The sequence below is a fragment of the Xiphias gladius genome, chromosome 22 (genome assembly GCF_016859285.1).
Source record: "Xiphias gladius isolate SHS-SW01 ecotype Sanya breed wild chromosome 22, ASM1685928v1, whole genome shotgun sequence".
Lineage (NCBI taxonomy): Eukaryota > Metazoa > Chordata > Actinopteri > Istiophoriformes > Xiphiidae > Xiphias > Xiphias gladius.
Window position 1 is genome coordinate 27151352 of NC_053421.1, and position 18858 is coordinate 27170209.

At 46.5% G+C, this 18858-nt stretch overlaps 1 protein-coding gene across 1 annotated transcript; it reads left to right on the plus strand.

The window, feature by feature from the left end:
* Nucleotides 1–10107: 10107 nt before the first annotated feature.
* onecutl (one cut domain, family member, like) lies at nt 10108–18151 on the plus strand. Its single transcript, XM_040118622.1, has 2 exons — nt 10108–11149; nt 17841–18151. The coding sequence occupies exons 1-2, from the start codon at nt 10108–10110 to the stop codon at nt 18149–18151; spliced, it is 1353 nt and encodes a 450-aa protein (XP_039974556.1).
* Nucleotides 18152–18858: the final 707 nt, after the last annotated feature.

Sequence of the window (18858 nt, forward strand, 5' to 3'; positions counted from 1 at the left end):
TTTTTTAAGGTCAGTCTCACTGCAAAGGGAACCGAGCCTTTGTTGTCGTGGCACCTAGACAGCGGAACGGCCTCCCTCTTAATGGTAGAAGGTATCCCCACAGTTGAAAATTAAAAGTCCTTCCTCAAAGGCAATTTTTATTCCTTGGCATTTGGACCTGCATCACAGTCTGCTCCAACGTCTATACTACCTGCGTCGCTTGTTCTTAAACGGCAGATTTTTATCCTTGCCTTGAAATTGTCGAAAACAGCGTTACGCTCTGGTCAACTTGCTGTTTTTAAATGAGCTTTCTAAATAAAGTGACTCGACTAAATTACAGCTAAGGGCCCCTGCACCCAAGACAGTCCTCCAGCTGTGTATTTATATGTGTGTGTGTCACTGTGTGTGTGTGTGTGTGTGTGTGTGTGTGTGTGTTTGTGTGTGTGTGTGTGTGTGTGTTTGTGTGTGCGTTTAGCAGTGGAGAGCGAGGGGGAGGTGGATGGAGATGGTATCAATCGCCAAGCCAGGCCATTGAATGTATTGATTAGTTACCTTTCTTATTAACATGCTGATTAAAGAGAGAAGGGAGAGAGAGAGGGGGAGAGGGAGTGAAAGAGAGGCGGACGAGGCTGCACACACGCACACACTCCTCACCTTGCCTCGGACAGACGGAGAGGAAGCAGCAGCCGCGACCGAGAAAGAGAAAAGGATGCAGAGTGGATTTAACAGCCGAGTGGGGAAGGAAAATCAGGGAATAATTGGGAAGAGGAGGAGAGAGGGAAGCGAGGAGCGGATGCAAGAGAAGAGGAGGAGGAGGATGAGGAAGAGGAGGAGGATGAGGAGGAGGAGGAGGGGGTGGGGGGTGGATGCAAAAGGGGGGCCGACCTGACTGGAAAACCAAGGAAGGAAAAAGAGAGAAACCCTGCTGCCTCTGATCCCCCACCGAGTTACACTGGCTAACTGGCTGGAGAGACATGACACACACTTTTGAGCTGTGAGACACACACATTTACACCCACACAAGCTCTCACACACACCTGCACCCACACATAAGGCTGGCAGGCCGAGGCAAAAGCATGCATTATCGTAGCAGAAAATAGCTCCGCGTGTATGCGTTTGTGATTGTGCGATCAATATGTAGATGCTTTTTAAATGGTATTTTTATCAGTGGCCGACCACGTTAAGCAGCGTACGGCGAGGGATTACTTAAGATGCATGCCAAGGATTTCCGAGAAAGGCGTTTTTTTTTCTTTTCTTATTTTTATTCCGAAGGGGGAGCGGAAGGAGTGGAGGGCAAGATGGAGGGAGGGGTGAGGCAGGCAGAGGATGCAGGAAGACGCAGACTTGATTATTTGTATGTTTGTGCATGTATGAAGTGTTTGAGTGGGTGTGTCTGCGTGTTTTTTTTTTCCCCGGATGTGTGCATGGAACGGCGTGGGGGTGCTGGAGTATTTCGCCAGGCGGCGGGATCAGAATAGAAACTGACATATGTACGGCGTCTAATTGGAGAAAACTAGTTACACACGGCTTGTACAGTTTCCTGTGTAATGTGGCAGCAGCTACAGCGACTCCCGCTGTGTTGACTGTGGTTGTGAAGGAGTGTGCAGCCAGCAGGGATGACACTACCGTCCCTGGCATGTACGTAGGGCTTGTCTTGTATACGTTTCTATTCCTTTTCTTTCTTTCTTTTTTTTAATCATGCCTGATGTGTGTGTTTCATGTGAACTCTCTTTCTTTATAATTGGCTAGGAGATGTCTCGCTCTGCTGATAGTTTTACAGTATTAAATTAGAAAAACATGAAGAAAACCAAAAAAAACACAAACACATTTCTATTTGAGACTGCAAGTCCTTGATTTATATATACAGGAATCTGCTTTCTTTCTTACCTTCCTATTTATTTGCTTGCTCACTTTTGCTTTCTTTTTTTTAATGATGAATCAAAAGGAGAAAGTGTTAATGAAGCAAGTTGTACTCATGGACCTCATGTGGCACCTTGTTGGTCTTCACCTTACACCCAACTCCCAGAAAAATGATATAGATTGATTGTAATAAATCGTTCTACTCTCAGTCACTGGGGTTAATAAATCGACGGCAGTGTTAAAAAAAATAACGTTCAAGATTAGAAAAACAAATGCAAAATAAAACTAAACTTAAACAAAACAATGTAAATATGAGCTGAGGAAAATAAAAGGATAATTCCTGCTGGTTCAACAGACTGTAAACCTGCAGAAAATGTTGCACTGAGGAGGTGACAGCTGGATTTTCACATTTAAATCCGCTTTAAAAAAAACCAAACAAAAAAATAAATAAATGAAAAAAACAGAAAAACTTCACCTGCAGCAAAGCCTGTAGGTTCAGGACCTCCGCTCCCCCCTGCTGCTCTGTGACTAATGATGGAGACCACTAATTGTTAAACTTTTAAAAACTTCTAATGAGCACTAACTCGGAGCTGGAAACAACAACAGCAAAAAAAAAAGAAAAAGAAGAGAAAGACAGAGAAAAGAAAAGAAATAAAGTCAGACAAGTTGCTGCTTATCGACCTTTGCGCCCCCTTGAGCTCCATTTTGCATAAATTAAACACTTTTCCTTCCTCCCCGCGCGGCTCGGGCCACCAGATAATTTCATTTGCATAAAGAATGCGGAGCCAATTACAGAGGGAGATATTTACATTTTATATGAAAAATAGTTGTAGGGCAAGTATGGGGGCTGTTTAAGATGCATGGATCGATACTGACGCGCGCGCGCGCACACACACACACACACACACACACACACACACACACACACACACACACACAGACACCCACACACACTACCCCTTCAATTCTAACTGAAAAAAGACTTTTATTTTTATGAAAAGAAAATATCCCTGCAGCAATATTTTAGACAATTTGATTGAATTTATTCCAAAGAAAACTTTTATACCAAAGTAATGAAGCAAAAAATCTCTAAAACAGTCATCAGCTGAACCTTTAAAAATGTTTCCCCCCACATGTTTGCAGGTGAAACTGTTTTTTTTTGGGGGGGGGGTGTATTTTTTTTTCCCCATCACAACTCGCCGCTGTAGCGCGTTATTGGCTCATCTGCACAGGAGGCGAATCCGGTGAATTAAACGAGGGAGTTTGCATTAAACCAGATATGATCGATAATAACATTATTCACGCTGCGAAGTCAAGATCCGCATCGGGGCGTGCGCGATCATTACTGCGCCCAAACCTGCAAATAATGGAGGAAAATAATGTGATTATCATTCATCCACTTGCGCAAAGTTTCCAGCAGCAGCAGCAGCAGCAGCAGCAGCTGCAGTGTTTCACATTTACGACCTGATGGAGGCAGATGGACTCTCTTGAGTGTGAAACAGGTAGATTCTGAGTTGCCTTTTATTTTATTCCTTCTATTTCTTTGACTTTTTTTTTTTCCATGAGGAAAGGATATTTGAACTGTAGTCTAATGTGACCACTCACGAATACGTACAGTGAAATACAGAATCCACTGCCAGCGATTTGTGGAATTCTCCAGATATTATAATATAAAATGAGGCTTTTCTTTATTTATTCTGCTATAATATAAAATGTGGAGTAACATATATATATATATATATATGTATGTATATACACACACACACATACATGATACCCCCAAGCAGCTGTGATTAATCAGCCGTGTGCTCACACTCAGGTAGAAACGCGTGTGTGTGTGTGTGTGTTTGTGCAGCAGGCCACATGCTGCTAATGCAGATAAAGTGTAGGCCTGCGTCGACACACGTTTGCCTGCGGGTTCTGTGTGTTTATATCCAAACAAAAAAAAAGAGGGGGGGTGGTTCATGAAAAAGAGCCAAGGAAAGATCAGTGGGAATAATGGTAATCATTCTAATTTTTATGTTGCCTAACAGATCAGATGAGACTGATGAGAGCCCCTTTTCTAACCTCCTGATAATCAATATTCACGCCGCACGGTCCTGCAGGTTGATATCTGATACGAAATGTTTTTTTTTTTCATCGGGGCTAATTTCGGCCATTATTATTGTCTGTTCTCTCTCTCTCTCCTTTTTTTCTTCTGCAGATCTAACGCGATCAAATTAATTCAGCCATCGATTATTCACATTCTGATCTGTGCAACGCCAGGTCTCGTTGTAATAATCGATCTTATCGATTTGCTTAGGGATGGGAGAGAAATAATAATAATAAAAAAAAATAAAAAAAAGAAAGAAAAAAAGGGGGAGTTGACAACAGGAAAAGGGAAGAGAAAAACAGAGCCGTGTCGCGGTAACGGGGTCAGTTTGTGATAGTGGGAAAGTTTTCATTTCAATGGTAACAAGCCGCTTCAGACTCAAACTAAAACACGCGTTTAAGTTTCTTTTATGTTTAAAAAACAAATCGAAATATGTATTTTTTGAATCTGACATTTTTCTATTTATCGCCTTTTTAGTGTCTCTGGCCATTACAGACATACACTTAACGTGTCTTGAGAAATATCATTTGTAAATACGTGCTGCTGTAAACAGCGTTGCCGGAAATAACCGATGGGTTTATTTAAATGTTCGGAGCTGGATCTCAGCGCCGAGCCCCTTTAAACGCTTTGTTTTTCCAGTGAAGTCATAAAGAGGGAAAATTGTGATGCGATGTCGAGTGTCCTGTTGTTGTTTGTTTAAAGTTCAGCTTATACTTGCTGAGTTGAACTTCCCGGTGTTTTAAACTCCACCTGCGAGATGCACAGACTCGGTACTTAGCCCCCCCCAGCAGTAAAAGCCTCACTCTAACAAACGAACTTCCGCAGACGCGCTGCTCCAGCTGCCAGGTCAACTTTATTAAATGCATGTACAAAAAAAAAAAAAGGAAAGGAAAGGAGGAACCTTTCTGGAGACGCTGCGAGCAACAGGATTCCGTCCTGGCCTGCACCGGTGAATGAGGCCGAGGGTGGTGGTGGTGATGATGGTGATGATGATGATGGTGATGATGATGATAGGACAGTCAGTGGCACGTTGGGGGGGAATAACTATCTCAGCTCCAGTATGTCGGAATCAGCACACGTGAGAACCGATGGCTTCAGGAAATTGAAGGAGGAAGTTCGTCACACTTCACCATTTATTTTATTTATTTTTTATTTTTTCTGAAAATGAATTTGCCCTGGATGAAATTCCAAAACCAAAAACAAAAAAACCCCAACAAACGGCAGCGGCTCTGCGACCTCCCGCGTACGGCCACATGCCCGTGCCCTTCCAACGCAGCGCGCCGGGGCTACAGGCTGCGGCAGCGTCGGTCCAGGGTGGCGGCATTAATAAGAAGTTCAACTGCAGTAGCAGCGGGTATTGATTATTATGATGAAGAAAACAACCAGCAGCACTGATGAAAACTATTCATTGATCTTTTCCTTTATAACCTCAGTTTGGAGCCATAATGGAGGATCCGCAGCCAATATTTCTTTTCAATAATCCATTTTTAATATTTCTAAGCCACATCCCTGCTGGACTCTGTTCTCGGCGTGTGTTGTGTTTTAACTCAATTTTTGTCATTAAAAATGTTGAAAAAGATGAAATTTTTATAATATGATCTTTTCCACAGCGTCAACTTTCGTTTGCTTTTCAAAATAAGACATGAGAACACCGACTGCCCAAAGTGTGCTGAGAACGTGCTCTTCATCTACCCATGTATTACACAGACTGTCTGACAATAAATAACTTGGGAAATTAACTCGTGTTTTGTATGTGTTATGTACTGTGCTCTGCTGTGTGCGTGTGTGTGTGTGTGTGTGTGTGTGTGTGTGGTTAAATAATGCATGGGATATCCAGATTAGATGAAAACAAAGCGACCAGTTTAGACTCAGAATCAAAAGCATCATCATCATCATCATCATTTTCATCTTCATCATCATCATCAGTCTCTTTTATCAAAACAGGAGGATTATTATCACATTGCGGACAGTAAAAAAAGAATAAATGTCGTGATGTCTGGAAGAGTCTTCAGACCTGGAATTTTCCTCTCTAGGCGAAAACTCATTAATCAAGTCATCAGAAATAGAGGGAAGCTGCTTTTTCTCCGTTAATCCTTCAGTTTAGATTCTTCTTCCGCTGATGGACGCTGCATTAAAACCGTCATTTAGACCCCCACCCACCTCCACCCACCCCCCCACCGCTGCTGCAAACATGGAGTCAATATCCCATTCAGAACTGCAGCCCCGCGCTTGGGCTCCATCCATTATAATTTATCAACAAGTGATCACGTTTACTCGGTGATTAAACTGCAGATTTGGGGGGCGAGTGTAAATGCGGGATGAATAATGCTCCGCTGTATTTCGCTCCTCGGTGCCTTCGCTGCAGCTGCAGCGGCAGCAGCAGCGGGGGGAGGCTTGCGGGCCTTCGGGCCAGCGAGCGCGGCGCGTCCGAGGCTGCGGAAAACACCGCGCTTCTGCTTATTTGATTTGTTTTTTCCTTATTTTCTTCGGATGAAATACGAATTTAGGAATCTCGACAAGCCACTCTTCCTCCATTTCATTCCAGCACCAGAAGATACACCTTCTCCCGCCCCTGCTTTGCCCGATTGCGTTCATTTCCCAGCACATGCGTGGTCATTTTAAGGTCACTGCGACGTCCCCTGACCTTTGACCTCCTCGCTGTTGGCTCCGTGTAATATCGGCGCTGCGGGGTCTGATGCCGCAGTACATGTCCCGCAGGACGGAGGCACCAGCCCAATGCTTAAAAATCCAAACAGGCTCAACACTGGCTTTAGGTCTGAAGCGCATTCTACACCCACCGACTCTAAAGCTGCAGCTAAATGGCTCAGATGTGAGTTTTGCTCAGTGCATTTACCGCCTGTGTTGGCGACGGAGGGTTCGGGGCTTGTGCTGCAAGTCCCTCCGAGAGCGTCGGATAAATGGCTGAAACGTAAATGTTTTGGCTGCGAGGCTGCGGATCCGGCTGCTGCTCTCACTCGCTCAGGGTGAGAGAGCACCAGCTGAATCCTTCAAATGGAAGCGGCCTGGCCACTGGTCATCTAAGATCCGAAGCTGGAAGTCGTCAGTTCAGCTGATGGAGTGTGGGGATATTTCTCGTCGCGACTGCCCATTACGCAGGGCTGGACGTTTATTACGATTTTGGGTTACATGTGGCTGAATGCAAAGCCCCGGGTGGACCAGCCCTCACCCTGAACGCTCCGGGCCCGCAGTGCCAGAAAGTCGGGGGGCCTCGGAGCTCGGGTGTCAGCCTGCCTTCTCGGGTTTTCCAGCCACAGAAGGTGAACTTTCACCCCGGCCTCCGAAAGGGGCCTTTTATTTTCGCCCCGTAGCCGTTGACCATTTTTACCTCCAGCTACTCGCCATCCATACACGCATCCCCTGCGTGCTGGCTGCGCGCAGGGCGGATCGATAGGGCAGCATCTGCTCCGGGAAGCCGGCGGTCCCACACCGCGCACCGCTCCGCTGTTTCCAAACGCCAGAACTGCTCATCTCTGAAAATTAAACTGACAGACAGATACGATTAGTATGCACTCTGCCTCCCTGCCTCTGTCTGTCTCCGTGTTTTCTCTCGGAGGCCGGCGCGCGCACGAGACACGCACGCACGGGCCTGATCGTGCAGACTAGATGTACATGTGGGCTTCTTATGTACACGTGCAGGCGCCGGCGCGCGATAACTGGCCGACCGTCTCGCGCACGCACTCGAGCGGCAGTACACACAAGCACGGGCCTGCATGTACGCACACTCGCGCGCTCTCTCACACGATTATAATCATGATGAAATCACACAAACGCAAAACACTCACGAGTTAGACACACATTCAAGCCTACGTGCTACGTGCCACGTTAATTTCACGTCGAAAAGGTAAGCTCAGTTGTCACTGTTGCACAAGAGCACGCACGCACAAGCACACACGTAGGCGCGCGCTCCCAGCAGGCCGGGCCTGCGGTGTGTCTGTTCGGTGCTGCGGCAGCAGTTCGAGGGTCTTCTGGAGAGAAAAAAAAAAAAAAAGGGGGTCGCATTGATCCTGTTGAGGGACTTTTCCAGACTGAAGTGTTGGCGGTGTGAGTGAATGGAGCCGCGCGCTGAGTGCTGATTAAGAGCCGGGCTGAACACGAGCATCACTTGACAGCGTTTATTCCTGAAAAGTGGCTTTTAAAATGGGTCTTAAACCAACGGGAGGAGTCAGAGAATAGAAACAAAAGGAGAAACGCAAACTCCCTCTGGATTATTTGGTCCCGAACAGGAAAAATACAGGATGTGGCCTGGTGTGAAGATGGCGCACAGCAGAGTGTAAATGGATAGATTTTTTTTTTTTTTTTCCTGTGGTCAATAAGTCAGTGAGGCGATTCACATAATAGCATATTCACCCTTTAATTCAGTTTTTTAATCATCTCGGGGCCTCCTCAACTACTCCTGCACCGATAGCGTGAATTAGTAATAATGGTAAAAGTCATTATAAAATCATGTCAATGATAAAAAACACGACAACAGAAGAAGAAAAAAAAATAATGCAATGCGTGTGTATTACCGGGCTCCAGCCCGTTACATCTCCACGTTACGGACGATTTTTCCCAGTGACAATAGCAGCAGAGGCGTCACTTGTTACATAAAAAAAAAAAAGAACAAAGCGACGTCGGCTGCAGCCTGTGAAAACCCATTGATCAGCTACGATAAACAACCGAGCGCAGCAGGATGACCAGGATGTGTGCACATAATTCATAAATTGTGCATGCAATCAGCTGAAGAAGGCTTAACCTGTGGGGTTATGAGAAAGGGAGCATCTCCACCTCCACACCTCCCCCGCCCCGTCAACAACACCCCCCCCCCCCAAACGCCCACCACCCCCGGAGAGAAAGGGTTAATTGGAGTAGGAATTTCATCGCACATCTGTCAGATTTTTAAGGCCGTGACGCACTGAAAGCAGGGAGTCAATGTGAGCAAGGGGGGAGGAGGAGGAGGAGGAGGAAGAGAAGGAGAAAGAGTTGGTGGTGAGATCGATGAAGTGGCAGGCAGAGGGAAGAGGAGGAGGAGGAGGAAAATCTCACGAGATAATGAAAGAAGAAGAGGAGAGCTGCTAGTGTAGAGCAGAAAAAAAAAAAGAAAAAAAAACGAGGCTAGACCCGGAGATTTTTTAAGAGTGTAAAACAAAGACTGAAAAAAAGGGGAACGGAGGGAGCGAGAGAGGTTCGTTGGTACCCGCAGATGGTTTTTGCTCTCTGGTTTCGGTGAATGTAGCACCCCGGGGCGCAGCGGACCAATTGTGTGAATCTGCAGGGCTGCTCGGCGACACAATCGGAGAGATGCACAGGACGGACAACAGCCGCGGACGCGCTCTGAGAAGTGGACATTGAAACAAGGTAGGGGTTTTTTTCGGAGCTCTGCGAGCCCCCACGCACGGCGGCGATTTGGCCCCGAGAGTCCGCGTCGTGTTTGGTGTTTGGTGTTTGGTCGGGGCACCGTTCAGGTCCATTTCATGTGGTGTAAATATGCAAACGCGCCGGTAATGTGCAGCGCTTCGCATGCGCACTACTTCTGTATTTAACCTGTAACTTTGCATTAGAGCGGAGAAAGGAAAAAAAAAAAAAAAATCCCCCGTTCCAAGGTGAGATTTGGTCGAAGTGATTAAGACCCCGACATCGTTGTTTTCTCGCGTGTTCCGCGGGATGTGTGAGGTAAAATTACTCAGATGCCTCCATTACCACCATTATTTTGGATGCACGGGTGCAAACGAGTGTTTTCTGACCGACGCGACCGACGCTGTTCGTCTGTTTTCCTGCTCTGTGTCGGTGAAAGTTTAAATGCGGCGGAGTAACGGCGCCTGTCTTGTCTCACGCAGGCACAAAAGCGAGGCTTCCGCCGAGGAACACGGCCGAGCGACCGAAGAGACGCGAGAGCAGAGGGTGAGACTAAAATCTCCGTCAAGGCTCCCGATGCTGTGGCAAACTCGTTTTCTGGGACTTTGAGGGAGTTTGAAGACAGTACTTAACGTTATCAGATAATTAATTAGACATCCCCATAAGCCCGGAAATCAATTAATTCACAAATCAATAAATCCATAGTCTGGTGTAACAAGAGACCTTCCAGACTGTTAGCCCGGCTGTTGAACAACAGTAACAGGAGGAGAGCAACAACACACGGGGGCAAGAAATACCAAATTTATTTGCTGAAATTGAAGATGGATGGGAGTCTAGGGGAGATGTCCCTCCACAGTCACTCGGATCTGGCTCACAGCCAGGACGGCAGGGCCATGCTGCACTCGCGGGACCTTTCAGCTGCTTTCCCCAGGCCTTCCCTCGGGGGCCACTCCATGTCGCTGGAGCCCGAGCCCCGTCCGCCGGGCTTCGACCACTCCATGTCGGCGCTGGGGTACAGCGGCGACTCCCCGTCCAGCTCGGGCAGCACGTACACCACCCTGACCCCCCTGCAGCCTTTTGACGACAAGTTCCACCACCACCATCACCACCCCTGCCTGCCCGTCAGCAACGTCATCGGCAGCTTCACCCTCATGCGTGAGGATCGAGGCCTGGGCACCAACTTCTACAACCCCTATGGCAAGGACCTCGCCATGTCCCAAAGCCTGTCGCCCCCCTCCACTGGTTCGGGCCTGGGCTCCTCCATGCACGGCTATAGCAGTCTGGGTAACAGCCCCAATGGCAATGGTGGCCAGATGCTCCACGGCGGCTACGACGTCCATGGGGGGAGCCTCTTCTGCAGGACGTCGGATTTCGGCCGCGAGATGTCACCGCCGGGCCTGGGAGGAGGCGATGTGTCAGTGGGGCATCAGTTGAATAAAATGGAGTCCCACCAGCATGCCCCGGGCCACCACCCTCACATCTACAGCCAGCACTACCTGCCCCACCATCACCCGAGCCAGCAGGCCTCCAAGATGGGCGAGCACCTGCACTCCTCGTCGTCCGCCTCGTCCTCGCCCGGCGAGGGCATGCTGCCGGGCTTGCAGGGCAGCGGAGGCGGCACCGGGGAGGAGATCAATACCAGGGATGTGGCCCAGAGGATCATCACTGAGCTGAAGAGGTACAGCATCCCCCAGGCCATCTTTGCCGAGAGGGTTCTGTGTAGGTCACAGGGCACGCTGTCTGACCTCCTGAGGAACCCCAAGCCCTGGGGCAAGCTCAAGTCCGGCCGCGAGACCTTTAAGAGGATGTCCCGCTGGCTCCAGGAGCCCGAGTTTCAAAGAATGGCCTCGCTCCGGCTGGAGGGTAAGATCTGGCTTTGCTCTCTATCTGCCTCACACACACACACACACACACGTATGTACACACACGCTCACACAGAAACCACAACCTTCGCTCCCCTTGTTTTCCCCAAACAGTCTCCTTCTCCATGTCTTCCAAAAAAAAATTCTTCTCTCCAGCAATCAGTATGCAGCTCAGGTTGAGACCCGAGGAAAAGCAAAAGCATCACGCTGATGTTTCCCTTCTTCACACCACTGCGATCGTACCACTGGTTTCTCTATTGTCTCAACAGCCTGGATAATAAGAACTTATCAGCACATTGAGGACAGCTTGAGCAAGGAAGGGCCATACGTGCCATTCCTTTGTTTACTTTGCTAACAAACAGCTCCTATTGATTTGTACAGTAGCTACAATAAAAAAGCCACAGACATTTGCCCTCCTCTTAAATGAACCATGAAGATCAGCTTGAGCAGCGGCTGGCGATTTAATCGCTTTTGAGCCCACAAAATAATTTGTGCAGACGTGCCATTCCGGAGCGATTGATTAATTTCGAGCGGTGATTTATATCTGCCCAGCGCATGGCTGAAGTTGAGTTGGCAAGGTGGCTGATGCAAATGAGACTTGAGCGTATGCCAGACGTCTTTTATCAATGTCGTCACTGAGGCAATTACTGCGAGGCTAAATACAAATGTTGTTCTGCTTGGAGGCAGATTCTTCATATCTGGTAAAGAACAGGGTCTTTGCTAAATCCATTAGTTGACCGACAGAAAATGAACCGACAACAATTTCGGATAATCAATTAATAAAATTCACGTATCGAGCAAAAATGGCAGACATTAGCAGGTCCAAGCCTCTCAGAGTGTGACAATTTGTTTTACGTCGCTGTAAATTCAGTGTATTTCTGGGATTTGTGCTGTCGGCTCAGAGAGCTTCTGATTTTTTTTTCGATTTTCTGACAATTTTCCTATTTTCTAAACCTAACTTGTACGATAGTTTGGGAAAATAATGAAGAAATTAATCGATGGTCAGAACATCATTAGTTGCAGGCCCGGTAGTACGTACACAGATTTCCTGGGGTAAAGATTTTTTTGAAAGGCACATTGTAATCTGCTGCTTGACATTTAATATTCTTTGGGGATGCGGGTGGAAGACGCGACAGCCCGCTGTACAGTGCCCCGTTACAGTGTTGTACCTCCATAGGGACCGAGGGCCCATCTGATACACGGCGCACAGAAAGAGATCCAAGTGAACACAGTAATATGAGATGAGCATAGACGAGTGTGTGTGTGTGTGTGTATCTGCAAGTGGTCTGCTCACTGCGGGGGTCTGTGAGCAGAACGTGTGTGTGAGCCTGCCCAGTTCATCACTGCTTTTTGCTCTCTGTCAGCAGCTCGACTGATTAAGCCCAACAACACAATAGGGTTCATAGGTAATGATTGTGCACTCTTGCAATCCCTTCACAATTATTGATCTTTGATTGTTTGGCTCTGAGAGCACATGTGTACATCCTCCATTTAGCAAAACGTTACACCAATCACACGCAAACCTCTTATCTGAAGATGGGTTATCTCTGGGTTTGTTCTGTAATTCCACAGATATGTCGTTTGATGAATCTAATCCCGCGATTTTGAGACTCTGTATGCAAAACGCCTCTTCCTGTCCCACGAAAACCTAATTTTCCTCATGACAAAACGGGCCTTTGTTCCTGTAAGCAGATTTCTAACCATCAATCATTCTCTCCTTATATGCAGCATCCTAGTTTCTTCATCTTTACAAATACAAACGTTATTTTTAACAAGTCAGTGCTCCAAGTCCGAGCAGCCGATCAATCAGACTCATAAAAAATTAAAGTCCCTACACAGAGAAGTGTGCTAATGTTTGACAGTGCTCCTCTCTCTCTGCTCCCGCACGCTCTGAAATTGCATATTTACTTCTTGGCAAAGCCACAATTTGGACAGCTCGGCACTTTTCTACATAACCTACTTTCCAAAGGGGGTTGTTGTTTTTTTTTTTTTTTTTTTCCCCCCCGGCCAACCCCTTTTGTTTAATTACAAGCCTCTATTGATTTCCATGGGAAAGAGCAGCACGCCTTGCCCACACACACCTCGGCCGCATCGGCGAATCGAGACTGGAATTAGAATGCGCGGTGCCCTGTGCTCCCCAGTCTGAAGATAGCTCAAGTGCTCTCTGCTTCATGCCTCAAGTTTTAAGATGATCCTCCTTACTGCAACACTCGCTTAAATGCATAGGAGGCCCTTCAGTGTCAACCAGCAGCACTGTGTTATTTCCATAACTATGTCTCTTATGTATGGAGGGCTGCAGAGCTCTCCGCCGGGCTGGACACACAGTAATTACGGAATGTAGTTGCTGCCATTTTGTCTTTTCAAATAATTGTCTCTCTGCAGAGACGTTTTGCAAAACATGGAGGGGGCGATCTCTTGGATTTATCCGCAGTATCTTGTGTTTTTGGTGTGTGTGTGTGTGTGCGTGCGCGCGCGCGCTCTATGGATTACTGCGCTGTATATGAGATGCATCTCCAGCCCAACCTCAGGCAGTGGAGGAGGCAATCAGGATTTAGTTGGAGAAGAGGGCAGGATAAAGACCATACAGCCATGCTCCGACACTTAAAGTCGAGGAGAGGGGGATCAGAGACTATAACTTTATAGATGATGGCCGAAGCCCTTGACTAAAGGTCTAAATGAATAAGAAAGGTCAATGCGGTTTACGCGTCGGCTCCAGTGCCTGCACCACCCCCACAGTAATGAAAGCCACAAAGCCTTGTCCACCTCTCGCTGCATACAGTTCACATTCTGTTAGCGAGGCTCAAAGGTCAAAGCCGATTCCATTTACATATCAGGAATTGTAAACAGGCCGACGTGGCCTTAGCCGCGCAACACCGAACAAACAGGGTTGTTGTTTTTGTTTTGTTTTTTTTCGTTTTTTGTTGTTGTTTTTTTTGTTTGTTTTTTTTATCTGGCTCTTGCAGCTCCCCCCACTCCGGCGCTGAAGGGGTTAACCAGCCTCTGTGGGTCGAGGAGTCTGAGCTGCACAGATTTAATCAATAATTTCTATCAGCCCCTGGCCCAAGAAATCAGCAGGGGGTGGGCTGGGGCTGGAGGGGGGTTGTGTGTGTGGGGGGGTGTAGGTTGGGGAGGGGGGGGTCTGGCTGGGGGGGTGTAGGTTGAGACGCCGGGGGGTAGGGAAAGGGCTTTCGATCACGTTTCAGCAACACGAGACAGGGGCATACATCATGATTAGGGGCTGTTCCCACGATCATAAGAAGCCTATAGGGGAATATTTATGTCTCCAGGAGTAGCCCCAGCACCGGGGATTTATAGCATGGTAATTGTGAGCCTTTTACACATGATTACAGCATAAGGAAGCATTTACTTAATGGTCGGCGTTATGATTGTCAGTAAGGGAGAGAGCCGAGGATGGGATGGCGGGACAGGAGGAGGAGGAGGAGGAGGAGGAGATCTGCAGGACACCCAGACTCCTCCAACGAGCCATAAATCCACGCTACAAGCAAGCTAGCCAGCACTATCATGTCATACCCTTCATTACTACATGAGCCGAGAGTGCACCACTGTATACACCTTCTATAGCTGCAGCCAACTTCCCAACCCCCAACCCAGAAATATTGATGGTTGGGATGGTGTAAAGCCGGTGAAAAATGTAGCATTTGGGGGGAAAAAAATTATTTCACTTGTAGTGATATTGACATGGCGCTGACATCTCGGCCTGTTCAGATTTTAATGAGACGTGGTTCAATAACTCTCAGAAATGCAAACGAGCTCTGGATGCCTAAAAGCTAACAGGCCCCTGTAATCTCAAGTTGACAAGAATGCATCCCCGAGTCAAAACATTTCCTTCAGATAATGATTTCAGAGGAGAACATATGCGGGGAATTCACGGCCAGATTTATTCATGTCCAGTTGATGCTTAAGTTTCAGAAACTCAGCTGGACGTCAGAGCAATCACAGCCCGGCGGAGCCTCGTACCCGCGTTGCTCCGGACCCGGCTCTGATGCTGCTGTTGTGATCGCACTCGCGAGGGAAAGACGGCAGTAAGGTCACAATTCTTTCTCAAGCGCTCCGCTAATGAGAGAAAATTTGCCACTGCGAGTTGGAGGAGTGAGGAGCTGGTCATACAGTAAACATCAGCAGCATACCTCGCTGTGTGAGATGTTTCTCAATAGGAAGATGTAAGCCAATCAATTGAACGTGTCGGGGCTGTTTCGAGAGCAAACGGCAACATCTGTGGTTAGTATAATGAATGTCTGTGGCATGTGTGAGTTGGATTGTGTGTCTGTGTGGGTTTGAAATATGGGGTTTCGAGGCTATTGCCAGCCGATATTTCCATCCGATCAAGCCATTTTCTTCAATAACAGAGTTCAATAAACCTTGTTTTCTTAAAACAAGTGAAGAAGTCTGGCAGTGCAGCAACATCATATCAGCCAGTTTGCACTAGAAAGCAGTTTGTTCCAAGAATGTTTCATAATAGATTTTTCTGGATTCTAGCACCGTGATCTGCATTGTCCAGATGTGTTTCCCAGTAGTTGGTACTTCTTTTTTATAAAATCCTTGGATTAAGTTGTTATGAAATAGAAGCAGTTACTGTTTCGGCAGATTTCTGAATTTACTGTGAGAAAATAAGACGTAAAAAGGGCTTGTTCAGATGATCTTTTTACAGTGAAGGCTGTTGCGGCTGCTTTTTTATGCTAAAAGTGTCCAATGATTCAGTGTTACCCCCACATTTTTGTTCTTCTGAAGGTGGAGGAGCTTCTGAAGCAGCATGATAAATACCATGGACATTACAAGTCTGAATTTAGCGCCGTACTTAGTAAAATAATTATTACACATTCAAATGAACACACCGAAAAAAGAAAAAGAAAAACTACTTTTGATGTCCGGTTCGCAGGCCAATGTTTAATCAAAGTCCACTTTCCGCACCAGACCATTGGTCCTTCCCTACAGTGTGTGTGTATTTATTTGTGAGTTAGCGTGCGTGTGCTTGCTCAGTGCTTAGACTTTGAAACGCATTTGATACCATCAGCAAAACAGTCGCTCAACCGCACAGTGCTGATTGAAACCTCTTAAAAGTGTGCATTTAGGTAATTGCATGACTCTCCCAAATATGTTTTAGTCCACTTAAGGCTTCTAAACACCCTCAGCAATGCCGACTCTGCTCGTTTCACTCACCCCTGACGTAACCCGCCTTTAATAGAAAATAAATTAGTTCCCCCTAAAGTGATTATTACTCACTCAGTGCCGCCACATGTAAATGACTTTTATGAGGAACTAATGATGTTGAAGTGTCCACTAAGGGAAAGGGAAGAGAGGAAGTGGAAAGAGATGGACAGAGAAGGGGGGGGGGGGGGGGGGAGTTGGCTCGGTACACAAAGGCAGAGGTTGGTGTTGTGTTTCCTGTAAATACAGAATTACAGCGTGTTCGAGGTGAAAGGTTCAGCGATGGAGATGCAGAGGAACATGCAGCCTGAATTCAAAACGCTTGTCTGATTCTCAAAATGGATCTGAGCTCAACCCACACACATCAGGCTATTTTTCTACCTCACTGAGCAAAACTGACTTTTTTATTATTTTATTTATTTTGCAGGGCAATTTTTTTTTTTAATTTCAGACTTTTCGTGAAAAAATATTGATTATATAATTAGGCCGGCTGCCACAGTCATAGCGGTGTTTAACCCAGACCCTGAATTTTTATTTTGTGGTTGCTGTAAGCAAGATTGACATTAGAATACAAATCACCAGAAGACTTCATTACCTCTACGAGCACTTCAGAAAGTTTGAGTAGGACCAACTTTTGACACAGAGCAAATACAGCATTAAATAATGACACATGAAATAAATAATGTTTTTAAACTCGGTGGACCACGATATAAAAAACAAATGCAGAAATATATTAAGGCAGACAGACAACAGACTGTGGCGATCATTTTATTTTAAATGCATTTCCAGGGTGTTCAAAAAAAATCTAATTTCTACTTTTGATTAGTTATTATGTCTCACGAATCACTAAGTTAATATTGCAGCTTAAAACGTTAAACATTTACGGAGGAGTAAAAACCAGTATCCATAAGTGCTGTGATAGTCTTAACTGTCACCTCTTATGACTAACGAATTGCAGTAATTACATTGCAGCAGAAAAAAAAAAAAGAGGGTACAAGATTTGGGCTGAAAATGATTACTGTTTGGTTCATTGGTCCTTTCATTGGCAAAATGAAAAGTTTACTGCACATCTGTTTGTGTCTTTGAATGCAGTTGTTTTTTTGAAGACATAGCCATTGTCAGTGGATGACAACGCCAGATTTTGCACTTTGTCTTTAAGCCAGATCCATGTAAGACTTTAGGCTGTTTTTCAAAAGGCGAATAAAGAGCATAATGAAAACCATGAAGGAAAACTTCAGAGCTTTGGCATGGATGTAGTTCTCTGTTTAATCCGAGGAGCCTTACAGCAGCTCACTGGCAATAAGATGTGATAGGTTGAACATCTTGATTCCTTTACTGCACAATGAAGCAAGTTGCTGATTCATCTCTTTTAACTAATCAAAGTTGCTTAGCTAATCTGTTTTCTTTCAACAAATCCACTTTCCCTCAGCTTAATCCATTTGTCCTAGTTAGCCAGTCGGTCTGTTAGCTAACCTGTTTCCCCTTCCCTTTTTTTTTAAATTTATCTTTCATCCATCTGCCTGCAGCCTGCAAGCGGAAGGAGCAGGAGCAGAGCAAGCTGGAGCGCAATCAGGGCCCAAAGCGCACCAGGCTGGTGTTCACGGATCTGCAGCGGCGCACACTCATGGCCATCTTCAGGGAGAACCATCGCCCCACCAAAGAGCTGCAGGTCACCATCTCCCAGCAGTTGGGCCTGGAGCTCTCCACTGTCAGCAACTTCTTCATGAATGCCCGCCGACGCAACCTCAACAAATGGGCGGATGAGGGCCGTCCCTCCTCCACGGGTTCCTCGGGCTCCAGCGTTTCCTCCTCCGCAGTGTCCTGCAGCACGGCATGATGACGGACCGCCGAGGAGGTGCGGTGGGGAGGGCGCTGAGGGAGCAAGGGGGCACATAGACTGGTCTAAGCAGAGATCAGCCGTAATAAATGTCCTCCTCGTTATCAGAAGGAGCGACGGAGCCAGCTATTATAGATGATATTATGAAGATGAAGCATTTTCCCAAACCAAAGTTGATCGCTCCCTTGAAATGGAAGGGGGCGATACCCAGAGTGATATGATCGCAGGATGCGAGGTCCTGCTTGTATAGTCAAGGGTGCCAAGATGATTTGACTCGTAGAAGAGTCACACCCTTACATAGACACCATCTCATTGCATTATTTTGATTATGTAGATTAGAGATAATGAGGGTATTACAAATCAGGAGGAAGCATATTTTGGCGTACCTTCAATTCTATAGTCATCTCTCCAAACGTGAAGAATCAAGAGGTGCCGTTGGCTCACATCTGGAGTGCTCCATTGTGTAACTTCTTAATCAAAACTGTTCACCGTCATCAAGACATTAATCCTATCCCAGTGTTCTTATGGTCCTGTTTTTCCTCAAAAATCAAGGTGAAAGAGGAAGAAACGGCATATTTTTAACTTAACCATTATTTTCTGAAGAAACCTAATTTCCCTCTCTTAGCATGTGTTTCCATGGTGATGGTTCCCAGGTCTGTGTGGCGTTGTTCCAAGTTTGGAGCCTGGAGTTATCAGGAGGGTTCTGT

Coding starts and splice junctions, on each gene's coding strand:
- onecutl (XM_040118622.1), top strand. CDS start 10,108: ATGGATGGGAGTCTAGGGGAGATGTCCCTCCACAGTCACTCGGATCTG. Junction 11,150..17,840: donor GGCCTCGCTCCGGCTGGAGG/GTAAGATCTGGC, acceptor ATCTGCCTGCAG/CCTGCAAGCGGAAGGAGCAG.